Source organism: Hemiscyllium ocellatum, chromosome 45 (genome assembly GCF_020745735.1).
Source record: "Hemiscyllium ocellatum isolate sHemOce1 chromosome 45, sHemOce1.pat.X.cur, whole genome shotgun sequence".
Taxonomy (NCBI): domain Eukaryota; kingdom Metazoa; phylum Chordata; class Chondrichthyes; order Orectolobiformes; family Hemiscylliidae; genus Hemiscyllium; species Hemiscyllium ocellatum.
Genome location: NC_083445.1, coordinates 4,028,488 through 4,042,872, shown reverse-complemented (window position 1 = coordinate 4,042,872; position 14,385 = coordinate 4,028,488). Strand labels below are relative to the sequence as shown.

General features: G+C 51.6%; 1 protein-coding gene across 2 annotated transcripts in view; it reads left to right on the top strand.

Moving 5' to 3' along the window:
* The first annotated feature begins 494 nt into the window (after nucleotides 1-494).
* Nucleotides 495-14,385, top strand: part of man2b1 (mannosidase, alpha, class 2B, member 1) — a 32,509-nt gene continuing 18,618 nt past the window's right edge. Inside the window, exons 1-8 of one of the 2 annotated variants that reach the window (XM_060855207.1) lie at nucleotides 495-602; nucleotides 6,319-6,421; nucleotides 7,088-7,261; nucleotides 8,167-8,360; nucleotides 9,581-9,713; nucleotides 10,541-10,686; nucleotides 12,660-12,776; nucleotides 14,057-14,139. In XM_060855207.1, coding sequence (XP_060711190.1) covers nucleotides 501-602; nucleotides 6,319-6,421; nucleotides 7,088-7,261; nucleotides 8,167-8,360; nucleotides 9,581-9,713; nucleotides 10,541-10,686; nucleotides 12,660-12,776; nucleotides 14,057-14,139 — 1,052 coding nt within the window. In that variant the 5' untranslated portion in view covers nucleotides 495-500. Of the gene's footprint in view, nucleotides 603-5,387; nucleotides 5,473-6,318; nucleotides 6,422-7,087; nucleotides 7,262-8,166; nucleotides 8,361-9,580; nucleotides 9,714-10,540; nucleotides 10,687-12,659; nucleotides 12,777-14,056; nucleotides 14,140-14,385 lie in introns of those variants that run through there. The other variant, XM_060855208.1, reaches the window with a different exon arrangement.

Sequence of the window (14,385 nt, the reverse complement as noted above, 5' to 3'; positions counted from 1 at the left end):
TGGCTGGAATACTGTAGCTTAAAAACAAGGACTGTAGCTGCTGGGAACCCAATGAAGGGGTTTTTGCCTGAAACGTCGATTTCGCTGCACTTTGGATGCTGCATGAACTGCTGTGCACTTCCAGCACCACTGACCCAGAATCTGGTTCCCAGCAGCTGCAGTCATTGGTTCCCAGCAAGGTAGAAGCAGAGTCTAGGTTAGAGTGGTGCTGGAAAAGCACAGCAGGTCAGGCAGCATCCCAGGAGCAGGAAAACAATTGACGTTTCGGGCAAAAGCCCTTCATCAGCAATACTGTGGTCCTGTGCAGGTTCAGCATGAATCCGATGGGCTGAACGGCCACAGTCAGAGTAGCCTGGAACCGCACTGCGTCGCGCGCGGCTCATTGTGACGAGCCGGAGCCGGCTTTGGGGGCGTGGCTTGCAGGTGGGGGCCCGGTCAGCTGACCCGCAGTGTAGCGGACCGTGATCACGTGGGGAGCGCCGGTCACATGATCAGTCCTGATGGCTGGGCTGGTGCGGCGCCCGGGATCGCTGTATTTGCTGCTCTCGGTTTGCCCCTTTCTGCTGGGACCTGGGGCAAATGGGGGGCGGTGCGGATACCAGGTGAGGGAGACTGTCACTGGGCATGCCTTCACCACTCAGGGGATAGAGACTGGGGGTCAATCCCAGTGACAGAGAGAGTAAAGGGGAAGTGGGCATTTCCTGGAGAAGTCTGTTGTTTTTTGGCACTGTGAGGCAGCACTGCCACCCACTGTCACTGTGCTGCCCGAATATAATTCAATACTTGGGTATTAGATTAGATTCCCTACAGGGTGGATTCCGGGAACACTGCTTGTGTGAGCTGGGCCAACTTTCTTATTTGAGGAAGAGTCTCACTGGGCTTGAAACATTCACCCAGTTTCTCTTTTCCCCAAATGCTGTCGGAGAGCAGGACTGAGGGACAAAACAAAAACTGCAGATGCTGGAATCCACAGTAGACAAGCAGGAGGCTGGAAGGACACACCGCCTGATGCTGCCTGGCTTGCTGTGTTCTTCCAGCCTCGGGAAGAAAGAGAGTGTGTGTTGGGGGGAGAGAGGGGACAGACTGTGTGAGAGTGAGTGTGTGTGAGAGAGAGAGAGCAAGTGTGTCAGGACACACCACCTGATGCTGCCCGGCTGGCTGTGTTCTTCCAACCTCCTGTCTACAGAGGACAGGAGTTTGCACATTCTCCCCGTGTCTGCGTGGGTTTCCTCCGGGTGCTCCGGTTTCCTCCCACACTCCAAAGATGTGCAGGTCAGGGTGAATTGGCCGTGCTAAATTGCTCGTAGTGTTAGGTGCATTAGTCAGAGGGAAATGGGTCTGGGTGGGTTTCTCTTCGGCCCAACCAGTCCACACCGACCCTCCAAAGGGCCTGTTTCCACACTGGAGAGAATCTAATGTAATCAAGTGATTAATGGTAGGGTCATGGGGAGTGTTGCTGAACAAAACACCTGGGGAGCAGGTACATAATTCCTTTTGAAGGAGTCACAAGTCAACAAGGTAGTGAAAAAAGGCATTTGGTACAATTGCCTTTTATTGGTCTGTGCATTAAATATAGGAGTCAGGGTGTCATATTGCGGCTGTATGGGACAATGCCACTTTTTAAATACTATATTGTATATAATTCTGAGTGCCCTGCTGTAGAAAAGATAACTAAACCTGAAGGTACAGAAAGGATTTACAAGCATGCTGCTGGGACTGGAGGGTGAATAGACTGGGCTGAGGAGTGACGTTAAAGTTTATAAAATCATGAGGGACGTGGATAGGGTGAATAGCAAAAGTCATTTTTCTTGGGAGAGGGAGTCCAAAATTGGAGGGCTTAGGTTGAAGGTGCGAGGAGAAAGATATAAAAGGGATGTAAGGGGTAACATTTTCACGCAGAGGGTGATGTGTGTGTGGAATGAGCTTTCAGAGGAAGCGATGGAGGTATCTGGATGAGAGTATGAATAGAAAGGGACATGGGCCAAATGATGGGACCAGATCAGATTGATTTCTGGTCGATGTGAATGAGTTGGACCAAAGGATTTTATTTTCATACTGTACAGTTGTATCGCTCTCTGACATGCTGAGTTTCTCCTGACTTTGTTTTGCATTTCCAACACACTCAGTATTTTGTTTTTATCCTAGTCCGGGCATTTGGAGATTGAATATCATTTATGAAAAAAGTCCACGTAAAACATCTCCTTTCAGGCTCTATTCTGTATCTCTGCATCGCACCCCACCCCTCCATATCATTCCAATAGCAGCCGTGTTTCTTGTTAAGTATTAAAGCATTCCGTCACAACATTTTTCTAGATGTTCTAAAACCCCTGTACCATATCAGTATGCTGTACAGTGACCTTTCATTTTAAAAATGACGACCAAAAAGTACTGGAGAAACTCATACTTCTGGTAGCAGCTGTGAAGAGTGAAAGAGTTAACGTGTTAACAGTTAACGTGACTCTTCAGAACTAGCCAGTTGTTGTTTGATCATTTCCAGCATCACAGTGCTTTGTTTTTATATTGAATCATATTCTAAACTCCTTTTGGAGATGGAAGGACTATGTATGAATCGTGTCCCAGAAACTGCCTTCTTTTTATTTTAGAAAGAAACGGTTATAAAGCTCTAGCCTGATCTGCGGTTTACTCCAGGTCTGAAAAAGCTCTAAACCTGCTTAACGTTAGGAGTGAGAGTTTGCTAAATAATTAATAGTAGTGTGCCCTCTCTCCCCTTCATCCTCCCACTCTCTCTTCCTCTCTCCTGTCTTTCCCCCACCCCCCAACTCTCCCCATCTCTATGTCTCATCATCTTCTTCCACCCCCATCTCCCCCTCACCGTCTCCTCCCCTCCCCTCCCCTCCCCATCTCCTCCCGTTTGCCCCCACCATCTCCTCCTGTCTCCCCTCCCCCACCCCCATGGTCTCCTCCCATCTCTCCCCTCCCCCCACCGTCTCCTTCTGTTTCTACCCCCCCCCAACGCCCCCCACCGTCTCTCTCCACCCCCCCACTGTCTCTCCACCCCCCCCACTGTCTCTCCACCCCCTCCCACTGTCTCTCCACCCCCTCCCACTGTCTCTCCTCCCTCCCACTGTCTCTCCACCCCCTCCCACTGTCTCTCCACCCCCTCCCACTGTCTCTCCACCCCCTCCCACTGTCTCTCCACCCCCTCCCACTGTCTCTCCACCCCCTCCCACTGTCTCTCCCCCCCCCCACTGTCTCTCTCCTCCCCCCACTGTCTCTCCACCCCCTCCCACTGTCTCTCTCCTCCCCCCACTGTCTCTCCACCCCCTCCCACTCTCTCCACCCCCTCCCACTGTCTCTCCACCCCCTCCCACTGTCTCTCCACCCCCCCCACTGTCTCTCCTCCCCCCACTGTCTCTCCACCCCCTCCCACTGTCTCTCCACCCCCCCACTGTCTCTCCACCCCCCCACTGTCTCTCCACCCCCCCACTGTCTCTCCACCCCCCCCACTGTCTCTCCACCCCCCCCACTGTCTCTCCACCCCCCCCACTGTCTCTCCACCCCCCCCCACTGTCTCTCCACCCCCCCACTGTCTCTCCACCCCCCCCACTGTCTCTCCACCCCCCCCACTGTCTCTCCACCCCCTCCCACTGTCTCTCCACCCCCTCCCACTGTCTCTCCACCCCCCCCACTGTCTCTCCTCCCCCCACTGTCTCTCCACCCCCCCACTGTCTCTCCACCCCCTCCCACTGTCTCTCCACCCCCTCCCACTGTCTCTCCACCCCCTCCCACTGTCTCTCCACCCCCTCCCACTGTCTCTCCACCCCCTCCCACTGTCTCTCCACCCCCCCCACTGTCTCTCCACCCCCTCCCACTGTCTCTCCACCCCCTCCCACTGTCTCTCCACCCCCTCCCACTGTCTCTCCACCCCCTCCCACTGTCTCTCCACCCCCACCACCATCTCTCCCTTCCCCCGTCTCCTCCGTCTCTCCCCCCTGTCTCCCCCCCTCACCACCTCCCCCTGTCTCCTCCCCCGCCTATCCACCACTGTCTCCTTTTCTCCCCACTCCCTAAGGTTTCCTGGCACTATGTGCGGAGGAATGGCTTCTCTCGATGCCCTGGTTTATAATTTACTCCTTGATCAATGGGACTATAACTGGATCGTCTGGTGGTTTAGGAGGTTCTGGATCACTGAGCTGCAGGATATTTAGTGGCTCAAAAGCAATTGGAACACCGGAGCTTATAAATGATTGGGGCACTGTAGGAATATCGAGTTGAGGTTAAAGTCCGATCAGTTGTGTTCTTATTGGATGGGGCAGTGGGCTCGATGGGCTGACTGGTCTCTGCTTGTCCTTCATTTGAATATTCATGTGTTTTTTTTATGAAAAATACAAAACACATGCAAATTCTGCAAAGTGATATTTGCACCCTTTTCTTAAAAAGTGCTGTTTACTTTCACATAAGCATTTTAATGTTGCTGTGTTAATCCTTCTCCCTCAATCCCAGCTCATGAGACACAGCAGCTCAGCCTGTGCCCAGTAACAGGAGCCATGTGGCCTTCAGGGGTTTGTGAGGGGTTGGTGACCCTGCTGTTGAGACCCACGGTCCCAGACACCCCTACACATCTGAGTCTGCTGGCTGGTTAAAGTTACCTCTGTGGATGGAAAGCTGTATCTGAAATGTACAGACCAGGTGTCTGCTGATGCTGCTGTTGCTGGGAACTCTTTCAATGGCCATGGCTTGTGCTGTTCTTTGTTATCTGTTGAAAGCAAAGTGCAGATATTGCACATAACTGACTCCACTTCCACGAACACACTGTCTGGATTCTCGTGCTGCAAGGTCAGAGCTTATTCCTTCTATTTCCTACATTAAGGGCAGGAACGGTTCTGTGGGCTCTGTAACGCTTTAGAATGCTGTACTGCACAGTTGTGAAAGGCACTTTGGATTTTCAAGTCTCTCGATTTGTCACAGTCTGGCCACAAAAGGAAAAATAAATTAAACACGAGCTGGAGACCTGTAACCGTTGGTCACAGAGTGAGAAATTTTTGTTTGTGATATTTCAGAAACTGTCTATCTTTGCCCTCAGTGGTTAACACAGAGTCTAACTAATCTCTTTCATGCTGCTGTTATCTAGTTCTCTTGTTTAATTTATCTTTATACATTCACCCCACAGTATGTTTGCACTGTGTTTGGTGCCACGTTAAGATTAGACTTTCAACAACAACATGTGAAATCATTAAATAAATGGAAAGCAACTTGTTTTTTTTTATTTCCATGTGTTTTTCACATCTTTTAATGCAGAACTATTGGTCAGAATTGAGGAATATGTCTGAGACTAACCAGTTGCTTAATAGGATTTAACAGTTTTGTGTGGCCCCTGTTCTAGTTTGTTCTCTCTCTGTCCTTAAACCTATCCAGTGTATTTTGCAACAGGGCATTGCAGGACAGTGATCCCAAAGGAAGCAATGAGGATTTTAAAAAGTCTTGCCTGTTCAAAGGGATGAAGAAAGAAAGGTACACATTTCTCACGTAAACCAAAAAACTGCAGGTGCTGGAGGTCGGAAACAAAGCAGAAATTGCTGGAGAAACTCAGCAGGTCTGGCAGCATCTGTGGAGAGAGAGAGCAGAATTAAGGTTTCGTGTCCGGTGACCCACCTTCAGAACTCCTGAACTCTGCTTTCGTCCTGCAGCTGCTGCCAGACCTGCTGAGTTTCTCCAGCAATGACTGTTTTTGTTTCAAGTTTGCGGAGTGTTTTTCTGTGCGTGTTAACCACTCACCAAACATTTTCCCAGCAGCTTTTCGAGACAGAGCAGATGTAATGCTACGAAGGGCAGGATTTAAACACCATCAAAGCAGTATATTGGAGAAGAAGGGAGCGAGAGCGGGTGGAGACGGTCAGGGGGACAATTCCAGAATTTGGGAATCTAGTTTGTGGGGATGAAGAAAATAGGGGTGCATAAGAGACCAGAATTGGAGGGTTGGAGAACAGGAGGAAATCGCAGAAATTGGAAGGCGAGAGACTGAAGTTGGTTGAAAATACAGAGAAGTCCTTTAAAACAGCGGTGTTATTGGAATTGGAGGTGGTGTCAGCACAGTGTATATTGAACACCGAGTTACTCAGTGAAGGGGACTTGATGTGAATTAATATCCAGGCAGCAGCTGAAGTGTTTGAATCTGGATTTAATAGGCTGGGGAGGCAGGGTAAACTCAGCCAGCTTTGGCCTCAGGTTAAAGGGACAAGGTGTCACAGTCCACGGGGTCCAGAACACAGCAGTTGAGAGAAGCTGTCCCAGGATTCTTGATCAGTGGAAGTTGTTTGATTTGAAGTGTTAACCTGATCTCACTCTCTTTTCCAAAAGGCCTGTCCTGCGATCAAGCCCGGGATGTTGAATGTTCACCTGGTCCCTCACACTCATGACGACGTGGGGTGGCTTAAGACAGTGGATCAGTATTATTATGGAGGTGAATATCCTTCTGATTGTCTGACTATGTGGTAGCAGCTATACTCAGACCTTCAGTGCAGTATGGAGACAGTCCTCCATTGTTAGGTACAGTGGCTTTCAAATTGAACAATAATATTCAAAGGTAAATTGGATTGTCTCAGTGACGGCGATAGGAAGAATTGAGTGCAACTACTCACCGGTCGTAACATTTAGTGTTCGGGGATGAAGGAATGTGGGACAAGAACAGGTGAATGTATTTTAGATGCAGATTAGTTGTGATCTGACTGAACATGTTGAAGGGTTTGACTGGCTGCCTACCCCGACATAACCTGGTGTATGTGTGTGTGTCTCTGTCTATCTGTGTGTGTCTTTCTGAGTTTGAGAGTGTGTCTGTCAGTGTCCGTGTGTGTGTCTGTCTGAGTTTGAGTTTGTGTGTGTGTGTGTCTGTCTGAGTTTTGTGTGTGTGTCTGTGTCTGTCTGTGTGCGCTTGTGTGTGTGTGTGTGTGTGTATGTGTCTGTGTGACTGTCTGTGTTTGTGTGTCTGTTTGTCTGTGTTTGTGTGTCTGTTTGTGTCTGTGTCTGTGTTTGTGTGTCTGTCTGTGTCTGTCTCTATGTGTGTGTGTACTTGACCCATGTGGAGTTGCCCAGCAGTTGTATGAAGTCCTGGCTGTTTTTCCCTACTCAGGACAGACTGACACTCAGCGAGCTGGCGTACAGTACATCCTGGACTCTGTGATCACTGAGTTGCAGGCAGACCCCAGGAGGCGGTTCATCTACGTGGAAGTTGCTTTCTTTTACCGCTGGTGGAGGCAGCAGAGTGACAGCACGAAGGAGCTGGTGAAACAGCTAGTGGATGAGGGTAAGGTGGAGCGGTCACGTCCAGAGACAGTGTACTGGGACGGGTCAGCAGCCTGGGCATTGAAGGTTTCACTTGGTCACTTGGATTCCTGAAGATGGGCTTATGCCTGAAATGTTGATTCCCCTGCTCCTTGGATGCTTCCTGACTTGCTGCGCTTTTCCAGCAACACATTTTTCAGTTTACTTGGTCATGTCATGTTAACCTATCGCCAACATTGCACATGCTCAGTGTTTCTAGTGAGACTCTGTCATGTGGAAGGGACTATCCACCAAATTCTGATGTTTACAATGTTACAGCCAGAGAAAAGTCCCCTCCCATTCAACTTCCTGTATTCTGTAAAATGAAAAAGCTGTAGTCTCAGGATATTGGGGCCTGGCTGTGATCTTACAACAGGTCATGGTGCAGATTGGGTAATAATACATGTTGGTGTCATTTAATAGCGGCATCGTGAGACCACTCTCCTGCAAGGCTGAAACACCACACACACAGAGGGTGGTACGTTTGTTGGAATGAGCTGCCAGAGAAAGTGGTGGAGGCTGGTATAATTGCAACATTTAAATGGCATTTGGATGGGTATATGAATTTGGAGGGTTGGGTGCTGGCAGGTGGGACTAGATTGGGTTGGGATATCTGGTCGGCATGGACGGGTCGGACCGAAGGGTCTGTTTCTGTGCTGTACATCTCTATGACTCTAATTCTGAATGGAGTGGGAGTCCCCCCACGTCAATAGCCAGCACCCAGTGACCAGGCGACTGAGGCTGGATGTTGGATCTGGGGCTTTCTAGTTTGAATGAGTTAATCTGGTGTGTCCTGCAGTGCCTAGACTGATGGAGAGGGGAGGTGTAAGGACTGTAGTGTGATTCGATGTCTCCCAGTTCTAAGCTGAGCTGGTTTTGATCCTGCAGGCAGGCTGGAGTTTGTTAATGGAGGCTGGTGTATGAATGATGAGGCCACCACTCACTACAGCTCCATCATTGACCAAATGACCCTAGGCTTCCAGTTTCTGAACGACACGTTTGGCAAGTGTGCCCGACCCCGTGTGGCTTGGCACATTGACCCGTTTGGGCACTCCCGGGAACAGGCCTCCCTCTTCGCTCAGGTAAGAGAGGTGCTCGTAAAAATACAGTCCCCGTGTCTGCAAACTGTGGGCTGCCTTCCTCCCCCTGCTCGATCACGCCCTTACCATTTTCAGTCGCTATGTCAACACGTTCTCTTTAATAGTGTGAGCAGTCACGATGTGGTTGTAGCTTCTGACCACAGTGTGGTTCTGTAGAGTCAGAGGGCCATAGTGTGGCCATAGTGTTCAGAGAGTGGGTGAGACCTGGATTGTTGCCAACTCGGGCTGTCCATTCCTAATCTCACCATTTGCTGCTGGGTTTTGTAATTCACTCAACGGGGAGCTGGAGATGCTGGGGAGGAATGTGTCAAATAACACTGAAGAAAGATGTGTGTCCCTCATCTGCCTGCAACTGACTGTGTCTGAACACAACTGTTAACCAGGGTCTGGGAGACCTGCTGATAAAGGGCAGTTAATATTCCAGTGGGAGCTGTCACCTTAACCTGCAGGAATGTTACAGTGGGTTGGGGTCGCGTTCCCTGACCCTCCAGTGGTGGGTTGGGGGGGAGGGGAAGAGGGAGTCATGCTTCGTGGCCCTCCCACAGTTGTTGGGTCGTGCTCCCTGACCCTGCTGCAGTGGGGGCAGATTTGTGCTCCCTGACCCTCCCACGCTGGGGGTGGGGTTTCATGCTCCCTGACCCTCCTGCAGTGAGGGGGTCGCGCTCCCTGACCCTTCCCGCAGTGGGAGGGGGTCGCGTTCCCTGACCCTCCCGCAGTGAGAGAGTCGTGCTCTGTGACCCTTCCCGCAGTGGGAGGGGGTCGCGCTCCCTGACCCTCCCGCAATGAGGGGGTCGCGCTCCCTGACCCTTCCACAGTGAGGGTGTGTGCTCTCTGACCCTCCCGCAGTGGGAGGGGGTCATGCTCCCTGACCCTCCCGCAGTGAGGGGGTCGCGCTCCCTGACCCTTCCACAGTGAGGGTGTGTGCTCTCTGACCCTCCCGCAGTGGGAGGGGGTCGCGCTCCCTGACCCTTCCACAGTGAGGGTGTGTGCTCTCTGACCCACCCCGCAGTGGGAGGGGGTCGCGCTCTCTGACCCTTCCCGCAGTGGGAGGGGGTCGCGCTCCCTGACCGTCCCGCAGTGAGGGGGCTGCGGTCCATGACCCTCCCACAGTGAGGGCGTCATGCTCTCTGATCCTTCCTGCACTGGGAGGGGGTCGCGCTCCCTGACCCTCCTGCGGTGTGAGTTTTCTGTATTGTCTGCAGATGGGGTTCGATGGTTTTTTCTTCGGCCGCCTGGATTATCAGGACAAACTAAACCGGGAAAATGAGCGGGAAATGGAGCAAGTGTGGAGAGCCAGTGTGAACCTGCCTGAACCCAGCGCTGACCTATTCACAGGTCAGTCTCAATCTTCACTGTCTGTTTCTCTCTCTCTCAACTTCAGCTCCATTATCCACCTGTTTGTACAAAGCGCAGAATTAAAAATGTTTCTTTACGCTGATCTATCCGGAAATGTCTTTGTGCGGGATGAACCTGGTTACAGGGGTGACTGTAAATGCAGCTGGATGTGAGTGATAGAGATATTTGGAATGGAAATGAAGGCTGTGGGTTTTCCAGGTGGGATCTGGGAATACAATGTAAAGGAATGTGGTTGTTGGATACTGGAGTGTCGTGGTAATGTTGCTGGGTGAACAATCCAGGGGCCTGGGAAAATGATGTCAACTTCAACTAGTTAAATTATAAGAACTAGAATCATAATGGTGACCCCAAAAACCACCAAATTGTCATTAAAATCCTGCCTGGATCACTTAACCACAAGGGAATCTGCCATCCTCACCCAGTCTGGTCGACATGTGACTCAGAGCAATGACTCTAAACTGCCCTCTCAAAAGGCTGAGCTCCGTTCAAGGGCAGTTAGGGACGATAAGTAAATGCTGGCCTTTTGCCTGTGTCACTCCTGTCCTGTGAACACATTCAAAACACAACGAGGGTTGGGAGTGTGGGGATGGAAGCAGGTGATATCCTGGAGGAAGATGATAGAGGAATGATCCAGTGAATCCCACAATCTGTTCCGACCGGGATTCCCAATAACGAATGAGCTCCGCGTGATGTGGGGAACATGGCCCTCGTCAACATTGGACCCTGCTCCACCACAAACTCTTGGGTTTGTCCTGGGGTCAGTCATGTTGTGTTCTAATGTTAAAGCTTCCCATCTTATTTCCCAGGTGTTCTTCCCAATGGATATAACCCTCCCAGAATGTTGTGCTGGGACATGCTTTGCTCAGATGAGCCCATCAAAGACGACAAGAACCTGGATGAGTATAACGTGGACCAAATTGTTTCTTACTTCAACCAGACTGCCTACAAGCAGGTGAGTGGGGCTGCCCACTGCCCAGGAGTTCGGATCCACAAACTACAGCACCCTCCTCCCCCCCCCCCCGCCCCCCATCGCCCCAGTCCAGAAACACACTCATCCTTCCATATGGAGCCGGGAGAGGTCAGGCAGGGGTCGGGAGAGGTCAGGCGGGGGCCGGGCGAGGTCAGGTGGGGGCCGGGCGAGGTCAGGAGGGGCCGGGCGAGGTCAGGCGGGGGCCGGGAGAGGTCAGGCGGGGGCAGGGCGAGGTCAGGAGGGGCCGGGCGAGGTCAGGCGGGGGCCGGGCGAGGTCAGGCGGGGGCCGGGCGAGGTCAGGCGGGGGCCGGGCGAGGTCAGGCGGTGGCCGGGCGGGGTCAGGCGGGGGCCGGGCGAGGTCAGGCGGGGGCCGGGCGAGGTCAGGCGGGGGCCGGGAGAGGTCAGACGGGGGCCGGGAGAGGTCAGGAGCGGCTGGGTGAGGTCAGACAGGGCTGAGTTGCTCAGTGTGATGTGAGCATTACCACAGAGCAGCCCTGAGGGTGATGTATGTCAGAGGGTGAAGAATGGGTGTACGCCATTACTGAGAGTGGGAGCCTTGCTCCACACTGAGGACTAACTGGGATGGTGGGGTCCCAGAACAGTGCAGCCTCTGAGTGGGAGTGTAGACACCCTTGGAGAACTCTGAGAGGCCAGAATTCATGGATGGCCTGTGGGAGAATCACCTTACTGCAGCAGCTCAAGCTACGGTTACCATGGAGCTGTCTCCCCTGTACCTTCAGGGGAGGATAGACTCAGCAGCGATACCCGCTTTGGTCAAGTAGCCAGGAGTGTGGGCACAAAGCTGGCTCCTCACCTTCCCCTGAGAATTCCTGGGATGGAGTTTGCCACCCATTCCCTGAAGGACACAGAGCCACAGCCTGCCTGCTCAGTGCCATTCACTCCTGGCCCACGGCCTGGCTATCCCACTCTCCCAGGCATCAGCTGTGCTGGGGAATGTCTTCACCCACATTCCCTGAGGTTGGGGCCGTGGTGTGGGGGAAGGTGGAGGTTGAATGAGTGACCTGTCTCCTAGCAGTGCTGCTCTGGGTGGAGATGCTGAGGAAGGTGAAACCTCCCTGCAGTGGGGAATCTCTGGCTTTTGTCTAGTCTCTCCCTGTTAGAGGGTGAGAGGATCAAGATCTTCCCTGACCCTCCATCTCGAGCGAGGACAGAGAGCTCCCAGTTACCACCAGCCTGCGATCCCATATTGTATACGGTAGCTGACTGTGAAAGGGCTGGGTTTTCCTGGAGTTTGAGCAGCTGTCTATAAAACTCAGTCAAACTGCAACAACACACACACATTACTGCTGCACAGGGTCTCCCTTAGTGACAGAGGCTGCATTACATCAGAGCTGTGAAGTGACACGGGCCATTCCGCCCACTGAACCTGTGCTAGCCCTTTGGTAGAGCTACCTGATGGAAACCTCTCCCCTTTTTCCATGTCTTCAAAGCCCTGCATTAGTTTTTATTTCTTTTTGGGGATTGATCCAATTTCTTTTTGGAAGTGATGATTAAATCCGCAACTGTTGCCCTTTCAGACAGTGCATGCCAGCTCTCACCCACTGCCTTCACCCTACCCACTCTGTGCTGACCTCTTTGCCAGGCTGAATACAACCACCTCCTTCCGTCTTGTCATAACATCGAATGATTTTGTGCGATGACTGAATTTCTAGTTAACCCTCTCTGCTCAAAGGAGGACAATCTCAGCCAGTTCAATATGTCCACATTTACAACAGTCCCTTATCCACGCTACCATTCTCCTGTGAACCTCTGAATCTGTTTCCTTAATGACAATCCAGAATTGGGCATGAGACCCAGCCAGTGACCCGTAATGATTTATTGTCTCGTTGCTAAATGCGGCATTATAGATTCTGGAGTGTTTCGGTCTATTCTGGTGTAGTCAAACACTGTCATTGTGAGTGAGGGTTTAACCAAGTCTGTGTCTCTCCTTTCAGGCAACACATTACAGAACCAACCACATCATCATGACCATGGGCTCGGACTTCCATTTTCAAGATGCAAACATGTGGTACAAGAATCTCGACAAGCTCATCAAATACGTCAATGCTGCGGTAATGTCTCTGCACAGCTCCTGGTCTGTTCACTTTGGGTCGGCTGTAGCCAAGGATGAAGTAGGGACATTCTCTCTGGGAATTTCCCTCCGCAACACCCCCCCAACACACGGTCACAGTCACAGGGTGGTGGGTGTGTATGGAATGAGCTGCCAGAGGAAGTGGTGGAGGCTGGTACAATTGCAACATTTAAAAGGCATCTGGATGGATATATGAATAGGAAGGGTTTGGAGGGATATGGGCCAAGTGCTGGCAAATGAGGCTAGATTAATTTAGGATATCTGGTCGGCACGGACGAGTTGGACCGAAGGGTTTGATTCTGTGCTGTGTAGCACAAAGACTCTAAGTCCCCTTAGAGAAGGAAATCTGTTGTTTGTACCTGGACTAGCATCCATGTGACTCCACCCCCACAGACTCCCCCTGTCCCCCACCCTCCTGCAAGCTGCTCACTTCAAGGGCAGTTAGGGGGTGGGTCACAGATGCCAGTGTCACCAGTGAAACTACAGCCCATGAAAAAGACATCTCCCCCAGGTGGTACACCTCTTACCCTGGAATAATCTCTAAGCCCCTGGATACAAACCAGCGGTCAGCACACTTGATTTGTCGGCTGTTAGATGGGAATATGGCAGTTTTGTGAATGCTGAGCTTCCTCTCTTCCCTTGTCCTGTCAACAGTTATCCCTGAACAGGGCCCCCCGGCAGCAGATGGTTCTGTCATGCTCTCGGTGCTGCCTGTGGGAACTCGCTGTGCCTAAACGGGAGCTGTCTCTCTCCCACAATGCAGCAGGGACAGCACGTGGAACAGGAGCTCATTGGCTGTAAGGTACTGTGGGAAGCCACAGGGGTGTGACAGACACTGGGCAGGAATGTCAGTTCCATGTGGGATTTTGTCAGATCTGTGATTGTGACTCTGGTAATATCTCCTGTGATGGCTGAGGAGGGGTCCGTGTGTGGAATGAACTTCCTGAGCAAGTGAAATGCACTGTGACTGGTCTATGAAACCCTACTGAAAATGTGTTGCTGGAAAAGCGCAGCAGGTCAGGTCATCAGGATGAAGGGCTTATGCCCGAAATGTCAAATTTCCTGTTCCTTGGATGCTGCCTGACCTGCTGCGCTTTTCCAGCAACACATTTTCAGCTCTGATCTCCAGCATCTGCAGACCTCACTTTCTCCTATGAAACCCTACCCAGAGTCCAACTAATGGGCAAAACTACTGAGAAGTGTTGGAGAGGTTTGGAACCTGGCAACATTAACCTGAACCTTTTGTTTGTTTCTGAGCAGCAAGAGACTGGGAGTAACGTCAATGTGCTCTACTCGACCCCGTCGTGCTATCTGTATGAGTTAAACAGAGCTAACCTGACCTGGTAAGTCTCAAACTGTCTCTCTGGCCCCTTCCCCTCTTTTCTCCGATTCTAACTGGTGCACAGTCTCTCAGGCACCAGCTGCCCGGGTCTCATTGATAGGAATACACGAAGGTCAGGGTCTGTCTTCAGAAAGTGCTGGCGAAACTCAACAGGTCTGACGGCAACTGTGAGAGAGAGAGAGGAGTTCATGTTTCTGAAGAACTGAAGAAGACTCTTATCGGATTTACAACATGAACACAGTTTCTG